At 50.8% G+C, this 14,940-nt stretch overlaps 3 protein-coding genes across 5 annotated transcripts; all 3 read left to right on the forward strand.

Annotated features, from left to right (window-relative positions):
- Window positions 1-80: 80 nt before the first annotated feature.
- On the forward strand, window positions 81-5,317 carry MRPS15 (mitochondrial ribosomal protein S15). Its single transcript, XM_065041504.1, has 8 exons — window positions 81-245; window positions 1,588-1,650; window positions 1,783-1,858; window positions 2,673-2,721; window positions 3,452-3,536; window positions 3,999-4,057; window positions 4,345-4,536; window positions 5,150-5,317. Exons 1-8 carry the CDS (start codon window positions 185-187, stop codon window positions 5,267-5,269), a joined length of 705 nt encoding a protein of 234 aa, XP_064897576.1. The 5' UTR covers window positions 81-184; the 3' UTR covers window positions 5,270-5,317.
- OSCP1 (organic solute carrier partner 1) lies at window positions 5,171-13,703 on the forward strand. 2 transcript variants are annotated; one of them, XM_065041494.1, is made up of 12 exons: window positions 5,171-5,328; window positions 6,099-6,374; window positions 6,854-6,883; window positions 9,056-9,210; window positions 9,383-9,550; window positions 10,150-10,230; window positions 10,785-10,888; window positions 11,244-11,372; window positions 11,486-11,555; window positions 12,252-12,391; window positions 13,017-13,080; window positions 13,444-13,703. In XM_065041494.1, exons 2-12 carry the CDS (start codon window positions 6,122-6,124, stop codon window positions 13,558-13,560), a joined length of 1,311 nt encoding a protein of 436 aa, XP_064897566.1. In that variant the 5' UTR covers window positions 5,171-5,328; window positions 6,099-6,121; the 3' UTR covers window positions 13,561-13,703. The 2 variants fall into 2 exon arrangements, with proteins under 2 accessions (XP_064897566.1, XP_064897567.1); XM_065041495.1 differs by lacking the exon at window positions 6,854-6,883.
- Window positions 13,704-13,816: 113 nt separating this feature from the next.
- On the forward strand, window positions 13,817-14,776 carry LSM10 (LSM10, U7 small nuclear RNA associated). Of its 2 annotated transcripts, none has more exons than XM_065041508.1 (2): window positions 13,817-13,975; window positions 14,228-14,776. In XM_065041508.1, the coding sequence occupies exon 2, from the start codon at window positions 14,235-14,237 to the stop codon at window positions 14,604-14,606; it is 372 nt and encodes a 123-aa protein (XP_064897580.1). In that variant the 5' UTR covers window positions 13,817-13,975; window positions 14,228-14,234; the 3' UTR covers window positions 14,607-14,776. The 2 variants fall into 2 exon arrangements, with proteins under 2 accessions (XP_064897580.1, XP_064897581.1); XM_065041509.1 differs by lacking the exon at window positions 13,817-13,975 and adding an exon at window positions 13,987-14,040.
- Window positions 14,777-14,940: the final 164 nt, after the last annotated feature.

Genomic DNA, 14,940 nt, shown 5'->3' on the forward strand with positions numbered 1-14,940 from the left:
CGGCGGGACGCGAACCCGCGGCTAGGGCTCCGGGTGGCGGTGGAGGGCGCCCAACACGTGGCCCGCCCATCGACGCGCTCGGCGCTCGGCTCCTTCGCCCTCGCGCTCGGCGCTCAGCCGCCGCGCCTGGTGAAGATGGCGGCGGGCGCGGTGGGGCTGTGAGGCGGCGGGGCCGGGAGCGGCGATGCTGGCGCTGCGGACGGCGCTGGGCCGCTGCCTGGCGGGGCCGGCCCGCCCCGGGGCCGGTGAGCAGCGCGGGCAGCTCGGGCCACGCTGGAGAGCCCGCTGGGAGCGCGGGTGGAGGCGGTAGCGGGGCCCGGGGAAGGGAGAAGGGCCGGTCTCGGGGTGGGTAGGAGCCCGCACACGGCTCCGGGGCCGCACAGATCGGAGCTGAGCGCGCCTGCTCCTCAGCCAGCTCCGTTTGCAGGCCGGTACTGGCTGGCATGGCATGGCATGGCATGGTATAGGTTTAGGTCGAGAGAGGTTCTCCTGCCCCTCTGCTCTGCCCTGGGGAGACCACACCTGGAATATTGTGTCCAGTTGTGGCCCCTCAGTTCCAGCAGGACAGGGAACTGCTGGAGAGAGTCCAGCGCAGCCACCAAGATGCTGGAGGGAGTGGAGCATCTCCCGTGTGAGGAAAGGCTGAGGGAGCTGGGGCTCTGGAGCTGGACAAGAGGACACTGAGGGGGGACTCATTCATGTTTACAGATATCTAAAGGGGGAGTGTCAGGAGGATGGAGCCAGGCTCTTCTGGGTGACAACCAGTGACAGGACAAGGGGCAATGGGTGCAAACTGAAACACAGGAGGTTCCACTTAAAGATGAGAAGAAACTTCTTCCCAGTGAGGGTGGCAGAGCCTGGCCCAGGCTGCCCAGGGGGTTGTGGAGTCTCCTTCTGTGCAGACATTCCAACCCGCCTGGACACCTTCCTGTGTAACCTCATCTGGGTGTTCCTGCTCCATGGGGGGATTGCACTGGGTGAGCTTTCCAGGGCCCTTCCCATCCCTGACATTCTATGAGTCTGTGGTATAAAACCATGTCTGAGGTGCTGGTGAACAATGTGAAGCAGGTTCTGATTCCAGCAGCAGGGACCCTGAAAGAGCAGTGGGAAGAGCTTGTTCTTGAAAGGTCGAACAGCTCCATTCGGGCTGCTGGTGAATATTTGCATCTGTACTGACCTGTGCAGTCTCAGGGTCTCTGGGTCTCGCTGCCTCTGCGCTCAGCCCTGGGACAGTCCAGAGCAGCCCGCCTAACACATGGATTTACTTCAGTTCATCCGCTGAAGCCCACCAAATGAACGCAGTTCGGCTGGGGAGCCCTCGCACTCTGTGCGGTTCCTGGCATCTCTTCCTGCTGCTCAGTTCTCACCATATAGGCTCAGCTCACCCTGAGGTGACACAGTGTTTGTTTTCACACTCGTGTGATAACTGCGCCGAACCATTCCACACAAAAGTCCTGGGCTGGCCACTGATCACCTTGGAGTCTAAGTACTCCGACCAGTGTTCTAGTACAGACTGGACAGTATTAATGTGTACATTGGTAAAAAAGTGCACACAAGTCTGATAAGTCTTTGTTTTCTTCAATGAAGCTTGCAGTCCATTTATTCAGACAGCCAGATGTTACGCCAGACCCGTGAGAAGAAAGAGGAAAGGTATGTCAGGATTAACGGGACCATGGGGCAAAATGTTTCGCATTTACATTGCCAGAGCTGCACTCTAGTGCTGCAGTTCAGAGCTCTGGCTTTGTACAGCTCTTCCTCAAATGTTACATCTTCTCCTTGCAGAAATCCCCAGCCATTTGGATGATCTTCCGCCCACAATGATCAGGAAAGATTATGCCAATGTCCCAATAATAGACAGGTATGATACAGGGAAAGGGAATGACGGGTCTCTTGAGAGAACACAGCCACACTACGTGGAAGCTGTCACCTGCTCAGTAATTAATTAATGTTCTGTGGTCTCTGGTATGTAATTTAGCACAGGAACCGCAGAGTCGTTTTGAAAGTCAAATTAGCAAAAGCAGCCACTGGTTAGGGGTATGGAATGTTTTTGTTTGCTTAGTGTGAGATTGAGTGCTCGTTACCCACATCCTCTGTGGACTTTGTAGTCCATAGAGAAAAGAAATAATCTTGCAATACTAGAAATAAGCTCCTAGAAATAATCCTTGCCTGTCTTGAACTCAGGTGCTGGTGGATGTGTCGTTAACTCAAAATGAGTGTCTGCTTCCAAAGGGAGTTCAGCATTTTTATGCTTTGACTCCAGAGCTGGTGCATTGAGGGCCCCCAGTGGCATATCTGAGACTTTCAGAGATCTCTGCAGCAGCCGGTCTTAAAATGAGTTATTTTGTCCTTGTGCACTTGCCTGGGGGTTGATCTTCAGCACCCGGTTTGCACGTGATGTTGTTTTCGGATTGGGTAAAATGTCATTGTGATTTGAAATAACTGTGCAGCCCACAGCAGCAAAACTACTTGACGCTTTGCAATCTCAGCCACGATTTTTTGGGAGGAATGCAAGAAACAGTCGATGGCTGACAGGTTTGGAAGGGAGGAGAGTTGCTGGAAATTTGTGGACTAAAAGCCGAGAAAAGTTATTGTGTTCTGAAAACCTACCCTCATTTCTGTTGTTAAATATTCTTTATTTCCAGCTTATAAACTAATGTGCAATCTCTTTGCAGTGTTGACGATGTGGTGAAAAGACTGTTGTCTCTGGAGATGGCCAGCCAGGTTAGTTTCATTCTACCTGCATAAAAACCTACAAGATTTAGTGAGCACATTTGTGTAGACATCTGTACTCAGAAATGCCCTTGACGTGTCGCTTGGTGACCGCAGATCTGGGGCTGTTAAATACGTGAGGGTGATAAGTCTTGTACGCTCTTAAAATTTATCATGCAGTCTTCTTTATAATAGTTGCGTGCTAAAAGGAGGGAAGAAAGCGTGGGGCAGTGGCAGAGGGACGAGCTGTGCGCTCTTACTGCTGCGGCTTGGCCTGTGTTCCAGAAAACAGTACCCTGGGCAGCACATGGGCTTCATGTTACATTTGCTTTTGGAAAACACAGCAAGCGTGTCATTAGGTAGCACAAAGATCTTACATTTCTTAGCACTTAAGCTTAAAAAGATGCAAAAAGCAAAGGCTTCAGTTCTGTCTTCCATTAGTGAGCAGCGGGGCCGCTGCAGCACCCCGTGTAACCTCGGGAGGGGGCTGTGCCTGCACTCCTGGTTTGAACAGTGACAATTCCCTGTTCTGCTGAGGTCTTTTTGTGCCACTTCTCTGTACCCTGAGCGCTGTCCTGCAAGCGGTAGGTCCTTTTCTGCAGCACTTCTTAGGCATTTTGTGGTGGACATTAAGCAAAGCTATTAATTACAAAGCTTTTATCTCTGGGCATTTGTGGAGAGAACTGGGGTGTCTCGGACCTATTGTGTTCCTGACTGACAAAGTCTTTTCTGTTATCCACAGAAAGAGAAGATGAAAATAAAGATACAGCAGCTGGTGGAGAAGGTCAGGAGGTCTCCCAGTGACAATGGCTCCTTTGAGGTGCAAGGTAAGTGGAAAAGTAGAAGCGTATTGTTTGCAGATGATACATCTCTGGTTTTATTCTGCTGTTCCCGCCCCGGCACTTCAAGTTTCCTGCATCAGGGAGGAGAATCCCAGAGCACTGGCTGCTGTTCTTTGAAAGAACCTCTTCGTTTGTGTCTGTTCCTCCAAAGCTTAATCCAAGTGAGGCAAAATGAATGTGAAGCCACCAGTAACTGAGTGCAAGAGACATTTTACAGATGAATTCATGATCTGTTGCTAAAGCGTTAACCTCTGGTTAAGCAGCTTCATAATAGTAACAGTCCTGCCTCTGGTTTATGTCGATTGTATTTCATGGTTTGTTTTGCGCTCGCTCGGGGCTGTGCGGTGGTGTTTGCTGTGGTGCCGTGGGTGCCTGTAACAGTTTGAGGGGAATGTAAATGCTGCTGGAGAGCTGCTGCTCTCACGTGGCTTCTTTTGTCCTTTATAGTTGCTGTATTGACTGCCAAGATACGCACTTACGAGGAGCATCTGCAGAGGCATCCCAAGGTAACGGCCGCCTGAAACCACACGCGAGTTCAAAACAGACTTCAGGGCTGGGGGAGGACGGTGCAGACACAATGAAGAAAGCAATTTCAGTGAAAAGTAAATTAAGTCTTCTCAGATCTCCTTGTAGTGACCTAATGTGCTTGCAGTGTCTGCCAAGAAAAATTGTTCTGAGATACTGTCCTTAACCTGATTGTTTCCCTTCAGCCACAATCTGGTCTATTCTAAGCAATTTACTGTAATGGAAGAATAATCTGTCTGCAATCTATTGAACACTGAGTCCTTTGCAGGATAAAAGTAACCGCCGCCGCATGCTGATGGCTGTAGATCGCCGGAGGAAGCTACTGGCGTATCTGCGCCGCTCCCGCTATGATATTTTTGAGAACACTTGCAAGCAGTTGAACATCGAGTACATCCCCCCGCCGGAGTACACCAGGAGGATCACCAAGCGCTGGCTGGTGAAGAAAGCTTTCTGTCTGAAGGTACGGAGAGTCCGGAGAGAGCCACAAAGCTGGAGGAGGAAAAAACCTCTTCATAGAAGGGCAGGATTAAGACACAGAATCCTTTTAATGCATGCTTTGAATTTGAGGAGACAGTGATAATGTTTGTAGACACATGCGTAAGGTTGACAAAGATCTCCATGCACGACAGCAGGCAGTGACACCTGTGCTGTGCTGAGCGTGAGGACTTCAGATTCTGCTGCCACTTTGCTCAGAAATGTATCGTTCAAAACAGCTATTTTTTCCAGAGCCTGGTATGGGAACTAATATGTGAGACAATTAAATTAGGTGGCAGCTTTGCAACAGAAACATGGGCATGGCCACTGTCTACATTGGTGTAGGAGCTGTGTGTGATATGCTTTGGTGTAACTGAGCAGGATCAAAAAGCTGGAAGTGCCTTCAGTCTGTAAATACTGAATTTCAGTGTGATTAAAGATAACTGAAGACAGGGCAGCTGTAATGGAACAGTCCCTGAAAACAGGGCTGGCTGGAGTCCCAGGGCAGTGCCTGGGAAGGGGCTGATCCTGCTGCATGTCGTCTGCTGGCCATGGATCCGCTTCATCTCTCCCTTTCTCCCCTCCTGCTCCTCCCGCAGGTTTTCCAGGAGGTTCAGAAGCTGAAAGCACCCGAGAGGCTGAAGCAGAGGAGAGAGCGGCAAGAGAGAGCCAGGGCTGCCAGGGAGGAAGCGGCGCGGTGCGAGGGGACACCTGTATAGTGACGCATGGCGACCGGTCTCTGACAATAAACAACACCATGAAGCTGCTTTGCTCATGTGTGAGTGCTCTGCGCCATGGCCGAGGTTCCTGGGGACAGTGGTGGCAGCGTTGGGTTAACGGTTGGACCGGGTGATCTGGAGGGTGTCTTCCAACCAAAATGATTCTGTGGCGAGCACCCGGAGAAGCGCAACGGGTGGTTTAAGCATTTTAGAGGTTAAATTTGAGGCTGGTGCTCCAGGCTGCGTTGCGAGCGGTTCAGTGGATGCGAGGGTCAGGTTGGGGGGTTCACCCATGGAGAGGGGTGTCTGGATGTGAACAGCCCCCCAGTCCCCATGTCTCCTGAGGCTGCAGGATCACACTGTGCAGCGTCTGGGTGGGATTTGTGCAGCGGGATGACAAACGAGGTGAGAAAATGAGGCGAAATGCTGCTGATTTGGACACTGAGCAGCCCTGACAGCAGCTCAAAGCGCTGTTCCTCCTGTCAGGAACGGCGGGTTGATGCGGAGCTCTGCGGCTGCACAAATCGTGTTTATCAGCGGGTGATTTCCCAGCCGGCTCGCACATTTATATTCATTCTCTGGCAGTCATCCTGCTGTCACTCGCAAACCTGCTGATTTTGTGTGTTAGACTGAAAATGCCATTGGTGACTGGAGGGGAATTACCGATGTGGCAGTGGCGCCTGCTGGCCGGCAGCCCCTGGATTGCAGCAGAACCTCAAGCAGAGCGGCTCCTTTCTGTTAAAACCTCAACCAGAGCGGCTCTTTTCTGTTAAAATTCCTTTATTTGCGTCATTTCCGTGCAAACTCTTCACTTTTCCTCACGCTCCAGGGCTGAGGTGACTGGACGGGACGATGGGCGGGGCCTTGGCACCCGCGCTGGCCAAGACGGCGCCTCCCGATTGGTCCTTGGGTTGCCAGGGGCCAAGACGGCGCGTCCCGATTGGTCTATGGGTTGCCTGGCAACGCTGGCGGCGGTGGAGGCCGGCGGTAGACATGTCGGCGCGGACGCTGCCGCTGCTGTTCCTGAACCTGGGCGGGGAGATGCTCTATATCCTGGACCAGCGGCTCCGCGCACAGAGCATCCCCGGAGAGAAGGCCCGCAAAGGTGAGCGCCGGCCGGCCGGGGCCCCTCCCGGAGCCGCTCCCACGCCGGGGGAGGCCTCGTCGAGGCAGCCGCGGCTTCTCCGTGCCGGGCGGGGCCTGTCCCTGTGAGGTGATTTCACCCACACTGAGGTGTTTCTTAATGCTTGAAAATGTTCCCCCGTATTGTTCACTTGTAAGTGCAAGAAACAGCTGAAAACTTCCCAAGCTAAACGCGAAACATGCCAAGATTCACTCAAGGGTAAAGCTTTATCTCCATTGAAGCAACGTGATTTTTTCCAGGGGCACAGCAAGGTTTCCTTTTTTGTGTGCTCATTGAAAGCTGATGGAGGAGTTTGCTCTTGTTAAGCTCTGAATGCCAATGACAAAAACCAAAGTCCATTAGATTTTTTTTTGGTATTTTTAGCTTATTTCTTTCCGTCTCCTTGAAACTATTGTTCTTACTTCTTGAACTGGTGTTTTTGTTTTATATGCTTCGTGTAGATGAATGGACAGATGTGGACAGGAAACGAGGTACTGTAATCTGCTAGCTGCATGCAGTAGACAAACACCACTACATGCACACGAGGCTCATCGTACGTGAACACACCGTTTGCTGGTCCTGCAGCCTTCTAGTCGTAGTGTCAAAGACGAATAATAACACTCACCTGTTCATTAAAATGCATTTTAACTATAGATCTTAGAAAAAATAGACAATAACTCAAAATCATATGGCTTCTAAAATAAGTTGCTAATTTAACCAAGACTAAAAATAGATCAAAACTTTTCATCCTAGCAGTTTTTCTAGCCAAAATGATATTTGTATTTTTCTGGTACCATATTGCTGGAAGCATATAGTTGTGTGAGCATTGTGAAGGTTGTTTTTCTGCTTAAGTGCAGGAATATTATGTTATACTGCATTTTTCTAGGGTTTTTTCTAACGCATTGCTTAGGGTTTTGGCAGGTGAACCGCAGGAAGGATTAAGGCATTTCCAGCTCACCCCTCTCTGCTGGCGGCCACCACCCCGCAGCGAACACAAGGCAGCGGGTGCTCACGCTGGTCTTGGCTGAAATGATCCCTCGGGGGTTGAGCTGAGACCCAGCCGAGGTGTGAGCGTGTGTTTCCTTCCAGCAAAGGGCCGTGCTGGGGACCTGGAGGAGGAAATAAATCTCTTCAACAGCCTCAGGTTTTTTGCTCGGTGGACATGAGTAGAACTTTCAGTGTCTTTTTGAGCAGCTTTTTTTTAAGAAACGTCGGGGCTATGATTCATGTTTTTCAAAATAAGCATCGCTTGTAGGTTTTGGATATTTAAAGAAGGTAAATATTGATATCCTGGTGTTTGCCCCAGCTTTTTTTCTGCTTCCAAGAACACTTTTTTCCCAGTATTTAATATCTCAGAAGTCTAAAAGATTCCATATTCTTCTTTTGCCACGTCCAAAATGATGACGAGCTGTATAAAGGCCACTTTATCATATAGAGATGGTAGATGCACAGATGCAGATCCCATGCAGACCAAGCACGCTCTTGTGAAAGACAATATTTGCCTGTGAACAGCGACTGCCCTTGGGGCATCTCCGAAGGGTGACCTAGAGCAACCAGCCGAACCCGTTGCTGCTGAAGCCACGAGGAGGTGGCTTCATCTGCCTTCCACCTTGTTAGGAACCATAAACCTATTGCAAGTAGACTGTGTGACTGTTTTGGACTCATAACATCCCCTCTGCTGCCTTGAATGTCCTCCGAGAAGCACGAGCGTAACCCAGGCGTAAAGACTCCGTTCTCATGTCATGCATCCCCACCATGTGACGTGACGGCACAGGCCGTTGAACGTGTCTGTCACCAGTGACATGGCAGATGTAGGCGAAAACCACCGTAAATCCTCAGCTTCCTTCTGTCCATCGCATTGTCTCTCCCCGGTTTCCCTCTCCCCATCCCAGCTGGTGAAACCCCTCTCTGCTCAGCCGCTTTGATGCTCTGTTGCTTGCTGTGCCGTTTCCCTCCGCTCCTCTTTGTTATTTTCCATCCTTAGAATGGCATAAACGTCTCCCTAGGGACTACCTGTGGATGTTGCTGAGTAAGAGCCCTGAATGGCCTGACACCGATTCCAGTGTTATAAATGCTTCCTTAAATACTTGTCAGTGTTAATCCCTTTGAAATAAATACTTTAAGGAGCCTTGAATCATTCAAGAGCTTCTGTTTAGAAGGAAGAATAGACTAGTAGTGTCAAAGGCTAAAGGGAGAACAGGCAGAGTCAGCGAGCTGTAGTTTGCAAAAATCTAGAGTGATGCAAACCAGTTGACTTAGGAAGCAGAACTGTACCTTTTATAAATAATACATGTCAGAGTAGCTATAAACAAGATGATTTACAAAGTAAAAAGTGCTGGCCATGGCTGTAAAAACAAGGCGGCAAACCCAGCCTTATTCCCACTGGAAACCAGGGTTTGTTGTCTGCAGCTCCAGCAGCTATTCTGCCCCTGGGGCCGGTCAGCAGGAGTTGTGCTGCTCGCTGACGCCAAGGTGGGGTTGAGGAGAATGTTGACATTAAGCAGTGACGTTCCTCCTCCTTTTTCCTTTGTGACATGTAAGTTTTCCCAGGTACGCGTTCCTGTCAATCCCCACAGCTGTCGGTGTCCGGGTTCCCAGTGGGGAGTGAGTCACATCAGTGTGTTGTTTCTGAAGCAAAAACCAGAGGCTCTTTGTCTTTGCAGTTATGAATGACATCATCACAACCATGTTCAATAAAAAATTTATGGAAGAGCTGTTTAAACCGCAGGAACTCTATTCCAAGAAAGCGCTGCGAACGGTGTACGACCGGCTAGCTCACGCGTCCATCATGAGGCTGAACCAGGCGAGCATGGACAAGGTAAAAGAGACCACCCACCCGTCCTGCCTGCTGGGCCTCGTGCTCCCCTTCATGAGGTTCTGATTGCGATAATTAGTACCTGGCTTTACGTCAGGTACATCCACGTGAAGTTACCTAAGCTGTGTCGCTCTGGGTTGTGATGGAACCACCATTTCCCGGTGTTATTTTGCAGCTGTATGACCTTATGACCATGGCTTTCAAATACCAAGTGCTGCTGTGCCCGCGGCCCAAAGACATTCTGCTGGTCACATTCAACCACCTGGACACGATCAAGGATTTTGTACATGAATCTCCTGGCATTCTGAACCAGGTGGATGAAACTTTCCGACAGCTGATTGACGTAAGAATCCTTAGAATAATGGTGGGATACGCTGGGGTTTGAGATTTCTCTTTGAAGCTGATAATAGAAACTAAATACTGCATCAGTAAATGCCGTATCAAGCGTGGAGCTTGATATCTTCTGCACCTCAGAGAACCATCCAAATAACCTTCCCCTCTTTTTAATCTGAGGGAAACAAACTGCTCTTGTAACTGCTGTAATCCTTTGGATAAAGAATGAGCATTCCAGAGGAAGGGAACTGGTTTCATAAAACGTTAGAAGTCCTGGGAAGTCATGAAATGTTTCCAAAGGGCTTCTGGAGTGGGGGTGTCTACAAGTCAAGTGTTATTTTTCTACTGGCCCAGTTTAAATCAATACATTGGTTATTCAGCCTGATCAAAGTCTCCTCTGACTTCAGCACAGAGATTAAATCAGATGCTTAGTCATGGATAATAATTACTGATAATGACCAGCAGTCCCCCCCTTATACAATTTCCGCTTCCCCTGCCACACACGTACCGCTTTTGCCCAGCAGAATTCTGATATACTGATATATCGCACCTGCCTGGGTGGGACACGGCACACTTGCAGAGCCTTACGTGGTGGGTTTTCTCTTGCAGACGTACGGTGGTCTCTCTGCGGGTGAACTTCAGCTCATCAGGCAAACACTCCTCATTTTTTTTCAGGACATGCACATAAGGGTAAGAGCCCAATACAAGTAGTCAGTAAGAATGAAGGGAGTTTGTGGCTGGAACACAAAGGTATCTTGTTATAATTACACTGCAAGTTTGGGTTTGTTACTCGCGCTTTTCAGTCATCTTGGGGTGCTTGCATTTTTGATCTTCAAAATTTTACAAATTGAGCACGTTTACTACAATAATACTCATTCTAAAGTGTCATGAGAAAAGGAATACCCACTCGTATGGATTTGTTAGTTGATAAATACATTTTTCCTTTTAGTAGAAACTTGATATGAAACTGAGAATGTGACCTTGAAGTCATAGGGCTTGATGCTCTCTAAATAAAATGTCACACTGAAGTCCATAAAGAGTACCTTTTTTTTTAACGTTAGATCAGTGTGCTCTGGACCACAATTCTGCGTTACTGGCTTTGGCCTGTGTCAGAGTCTCCGTGCATCTAAATGTTTAGGAAACCAACCCCAGTCTAGGCAGGAAAGCTGCAAGGTCAGACTTCAAAGAATTTGGATGAGAAGATATGGAACTGATTTTCTAGAAGGTGGAATATTCTTTTGCAGGTCTCCATCTTTCTGAAGGACAAAGTGCAAAATTCTAACGGTCGCTTTGTGCTGCCAATATCGGGCCCTGTTCCCTGGGGTACAGAAGTTCCAGGACTCATCAGGTGAGTTCTGAACTGCCGTTTATACTGTCTGCAGTGCCTGCAAGCTCACAGAGGAGCAGTTGGTCCCAGAGAGCTCAGGAATCAAGCTTGGGTTGTCACTCATGGTGCAGGGATAGCTGAACTGCCAGTAGGTACCAATTAAAGGGCTGGATTGGGGACTAAGTCACCCAGCAAGGAAATACTGAACTGTTTCTGACATTCTCTATTCTGGTAAATGAGCTACTTGTCATTTATCCATTTACCAACATACAGAATAAGGGTTTTATTCCCATTTCTCATGTGCAGTAAGCAGAGGAAGTACAGAAAATCAGTAATAAAACTACTAAATATTTTTCAATAATGTCTTGTTTTTAAGGATGTTTAATCGCAATGGAGAGGAAGTTAAAAGAACCGAGTTCACCACTGATGGAAATTACGTTACTCTGCAAAGGGAAGGATCTTTTGATCTTTATGGTGACAGAGTCCTCAAACTTGGAACAAATATGTAAGTCATTTTTTGTCCTACAAAACCATCGTATTTGATCGTGTGCTGCTCCCTCCAGTTCCTGTCTCACATGCAGTAACGAGCTGCTCTTCCTCGTGCTTTCTTCTCTCCAGGTACAGCGTTAGTCGGCCAGTAGAGACACACATGGCGGGATCATCCAAAAACACGGCATCCCATGCAAAGGTCAGTGTTGTTCGGTCCTTGTCCCTGGTTAACTGGTTAACTGGTTAACTGCTCTGTGCCAGCGGGTCCTGCAGCCGGTCACACACGGTTAGAGCGTTTCCTTTGAGCAGTTTCACCACAACCACCAGATTTGACATTCTGTTACTTGAATGGATGGGCACACTGAATGAAACACCCGCATCCGTCACCTCCACATCCTTTACTGTACAGTTGAATTATCTTTCCCTTTGTTCATCTCCTTTCTCAGGGAAACAATAACCGTCTTTTTAGTCTACACTTAGGGGATAAATTTGGGGAAAACTATTTAGTTCTTGGAGCCCCATCCACTCCTCCACAGTCCATTCTGAGCTAGGGGAAGGGCACGTTTTCCTGAAGAATCTTACACACAGGCTTATGCAATGTTGTACTTGCTGCCTATTTTAATCTCTTCAGAAAACAGAAAAGCTGGTATTACAGATTTCTCAGCTGTCCCATTTAGCTGGAAAATCATCTTGTCCTGCATCTATAAATTCAAGCAACCATTTTAAATATATAGCTGATAATTACTAGTTATCTGCACATTCTGTATCATTAACAATACAGAAATTTATTTATATCACTCTGAAGAACATTTGTGTCATATCAGAAAACAGGGAAATTATTGCAGTCCTCATCTCCCTGGTAACCTGAGCGATGAGCCCGTTGCTGTTTCTGCAGGAGAGCACAGTCCCCAGCCCTCTGGCCAAAGAAGAACTGAACTTCTTGGCGAGGCTGCTGGGAGGGCTGGACATCAAGAAACCTGGAGGCAGCGAGACAGGATTCCGCCTGAATTTGTTCACAACCGACGAGGAGGAAGAGTATGGTCAAGTCCTTGTTTTCTGGGGTTTGTGATGCCGTGCCACGTGTGCATCCCTGGGGACACCGTGACAGCTTTAGGGACAGAACAGCAGGTTTTTAGCGTTTCGTTTTCCTGGCTGTCGGCCAGGAGAGCCATTTCCATCGCCGGCCTTGCGTTCCCTCCAGGTGACACTGGTGGTCAGCAGCAGGTGACAATCTGTGCTGGGTTCTTTCCTGCAGAACAGGGACATCCCCCCAGCACGTTTCTCTCTCCTCTCCCCCAAATACATGTGCGTATTTCACAGATAAGAATATAAGCGCTGGAGGTGATGGGTCTTAAAGCCTTGAACCCCCTTCTGGCAGGGAGCACATGTGCAACGAGACTTTTTGTTACGCGATTTCTGCCGAATATTTTTACCGGCTTTTAATCCCAGTTAGAGAGATGTTCCCGCTGTTCTACATACAGCATAAAAAAATCCAAGACAGGGAAAATTCTCCAAACTGGGGTCAATACATTAAGTTGCCTTGTAGGAATAGGGACACTGTCCAAACTTTATGCCTGCAGAAGCCTCATGAAATCTGTTTTTTATAATTCACTTGTATGTTTTCATGGGATTAAGCCTGTTTTTCATGTTTTTAATCAAGACATGCTGCTTTGACTAGACCAGAGGAGTTATCGTACAAGGTTATCAACATCGAAGCCGTGCAGGTACGTACAGTGCGTTTCAGATCTTTGATTCTCATCACTCCTGCCTTGCTGAGAACAGAGTTTAACCCAAAGTAGCAACTTAAAAATATACATTTTTCCCTATTTAATTTAACCTCAGCAGTAGTGGCAGTATTTTCTGCCAAGCCTGTGGACTTGGTGACTATTTAGTAAGAGAACTCAAAACCTGACAAATATTAGAGTAAGTTTTTAGCTGCGTAGGATGGAGATTCTTAAAGGGGTTCACGGGCATCAGCGGGCCGTGGGGCATGTCCCAGTATTCCCCAGTACATCCCAGCAAAGGCCGGTGTTAGCAGGCAGTGGGGCACATCCCGGTACCGCCGGCTGAGCGCGTTGTCTCCGCAGGAGCCGGGCCGGCGGGCCGAGCTCTCCCGCATCTTGGGGGAGCTGGAGGTGGCGGAGCCGCGCCCGGAGAGCGCCGGGAAGGGCGAGGACCTGCTGGCGCTGATGGACGCGCTCTGAGCCACGGGAAAGGCTGCGCGGAGCCCGGCGGGGACGGACCGGGACGTGGCGGGGCCGGCAGGGCGGGCGCAGTGCGCGGCCGGAGCGGAGCGAGGCGGGCGGGCGCAGAGCGCAGGCGGAGCGGAGCGGGCGGGCGCAGAGCGCAGGCGGAGAGGAGCGGGGCGGGCGGGCGCAGAGCGCGGGCGGGCGGGCGGGCGCAGAGCGCAGGCGGAGCGGAGCGGGGCGGGCGGGCGCAGAGCACAGGCGGAGCGGGGCGGGCGGAGCGGGGCGGGCGGGCGCAGAGCGCAGGCGGAGCGGAGCGGGGCGGGCGGGCGCAGAGCGCAGGAGGGGCCGCCCCTTCCTGCGGACGGGTGGGCGTGCAAGGGGAGGAGCGGCCCCGCCTCACGGCCGTGCAAAAGGAGAGGGCGGCGTGTGGGTGAGTGTGCAAGGGTGGGAAGACGGGCCGTGTGTGCGTGCAAGGGCGGCACATGGAGAACGCGAGTGAGCGGTGGGAGGGGAGGCGGCAGGGAGGACCCCACTGTGCGGGGGGCACGCGTGGAGAGTGTGGGCGGCCTGGGGAGCGGCAGCGTGTGGGTGGGTGTGCGAGGGGCAGTGGGTAGCACACGAGCGTGCAGAGCGGGGCGGGGGGTGTCCCTGGCAGCACGGCTTTCCCTCTGCCCCGCCACAGCCGCGCCATGGAGGTCAGCCACTCCGTCAAGGAGCGCACCATCGCCGAGAACAGCCTGGTCATCCTGCTGCAGGGCCTGCGTGGCCTCGTCACCACTGTGGACCTCCGCGACGAGAGCACGGCCACGGGGCGCGTCACCAACGTGGACGCCTTCATGAACGTGCGGCTGGCGGAGGTGACGTACACGGACAGGCAGGGCGCGGTGTCGCACCTGGACGAGCTCTTTGTGACCGGCAGGAACGTCCGCTACGTCCACATCCCCGACGAGGTGGACATCAGGGCCACCATCGAGCGGCAGCTGCAGATCATCCACAGGGTCCGCTACTTTGGGGGCCGTGACAAGGGCAGGAAGGAGTTTCCTCGCACCAAGCACAAGTGAGTCCCAGGACAGGCCTGTGCCTTTGGCTGAACTGCCACCACCTCCGCACCTTGCCCTGGACATCTGCCCAGGAACCTGGGGCTCTGCTGCTCCCCTGGCCGGTACCTGGTGGGGAGCAGGTTTATTTTTGTTAATGAATAGTCCCACTAAAAAGGTTTTGAGATCTCTCAGCTGGTTTCCTGTTCCGTTGGTGTCTGCTCATGTCTCTCCTCTGATGGGCAAACAAAGCCCTTTTGGCCACGGCCGCAGGTTCCCGTAGCCAGCCTGCTGCTCACAGCGCCCAAGGCCCGGCTACTGCGGCATCGCTGCCTGCGGGAGTTGGAGATGCTGCTCA

The sequence above is a fragment of the Columba livia genome, chromosome 26, assembly GCF_036013475.1.
Source record: "Columba livia isolate bColLiv1 breed racing homer chromosome 26, bColLiv1.pat.W.v2, whole genome shotgun sequence".
NCBI classification, from domain to species: domain Eukaryota; kingdom Metazoa; phylum Chordata; class Aves; order Columbiformes; family Columbidae; genus Columba; species Columba livia.

Excerpts from the sequence above, each read along its gene's own strand:
- OSCP1 (XM_065041494.1), top strand. The coding sequence starts at position 6,122 with ATGGGCGGGGCCTTGGCACCCGCGCTGGCCAAGACGGCGCCTCCCGAT. Across the intron at positions 10,889-11,243 it reads GAAGTTCCAGGACTCATCAG|GATGTTTAATCGCAATGGAG; the intron begins GTGAGTTCTGAA and ends CTTGTTTTTAAG. Across the intron at positions 11,556-12,251 it reads ACACGGCATCCCATGCAAAG|GAGAGCACAGTCCCCAGCCC; the intron begins GTCAGTGTTGTT and ends CTGTTTCTGCAG.
- MRPS15 (XM_065041504.1), top strand. The coding sequence starts at position 185 with ATGCTGGCGCTGCGGACGGCGCTGGGCCGCTGCCTGGCGGGGCCGGCC. Across the intron at positions 4,058-4,344 it reads ATCTGCAGAGGCATCCCAAG|GATAAAAGTAACCGCCGCCG; the intron begins GTAACGGCCGCC and ends AGTCCTTTGCAG. Across the intron at positions 4,537-5,149 it reads AGAAAGCTTTCTGTCTGAAG|GTTTTCCAGGAGGTTCAGAA; the intron begins GTACGGAGAGTC and ends CTCCTCCCGCAG.
- LSM10 (XM_065041508.1), top strand. The coding sequence starts at position 14,235 with ATGGAGGTCAGCCACTCCGTCAAGGAGCGCACCATCGCCGAGAACAGC.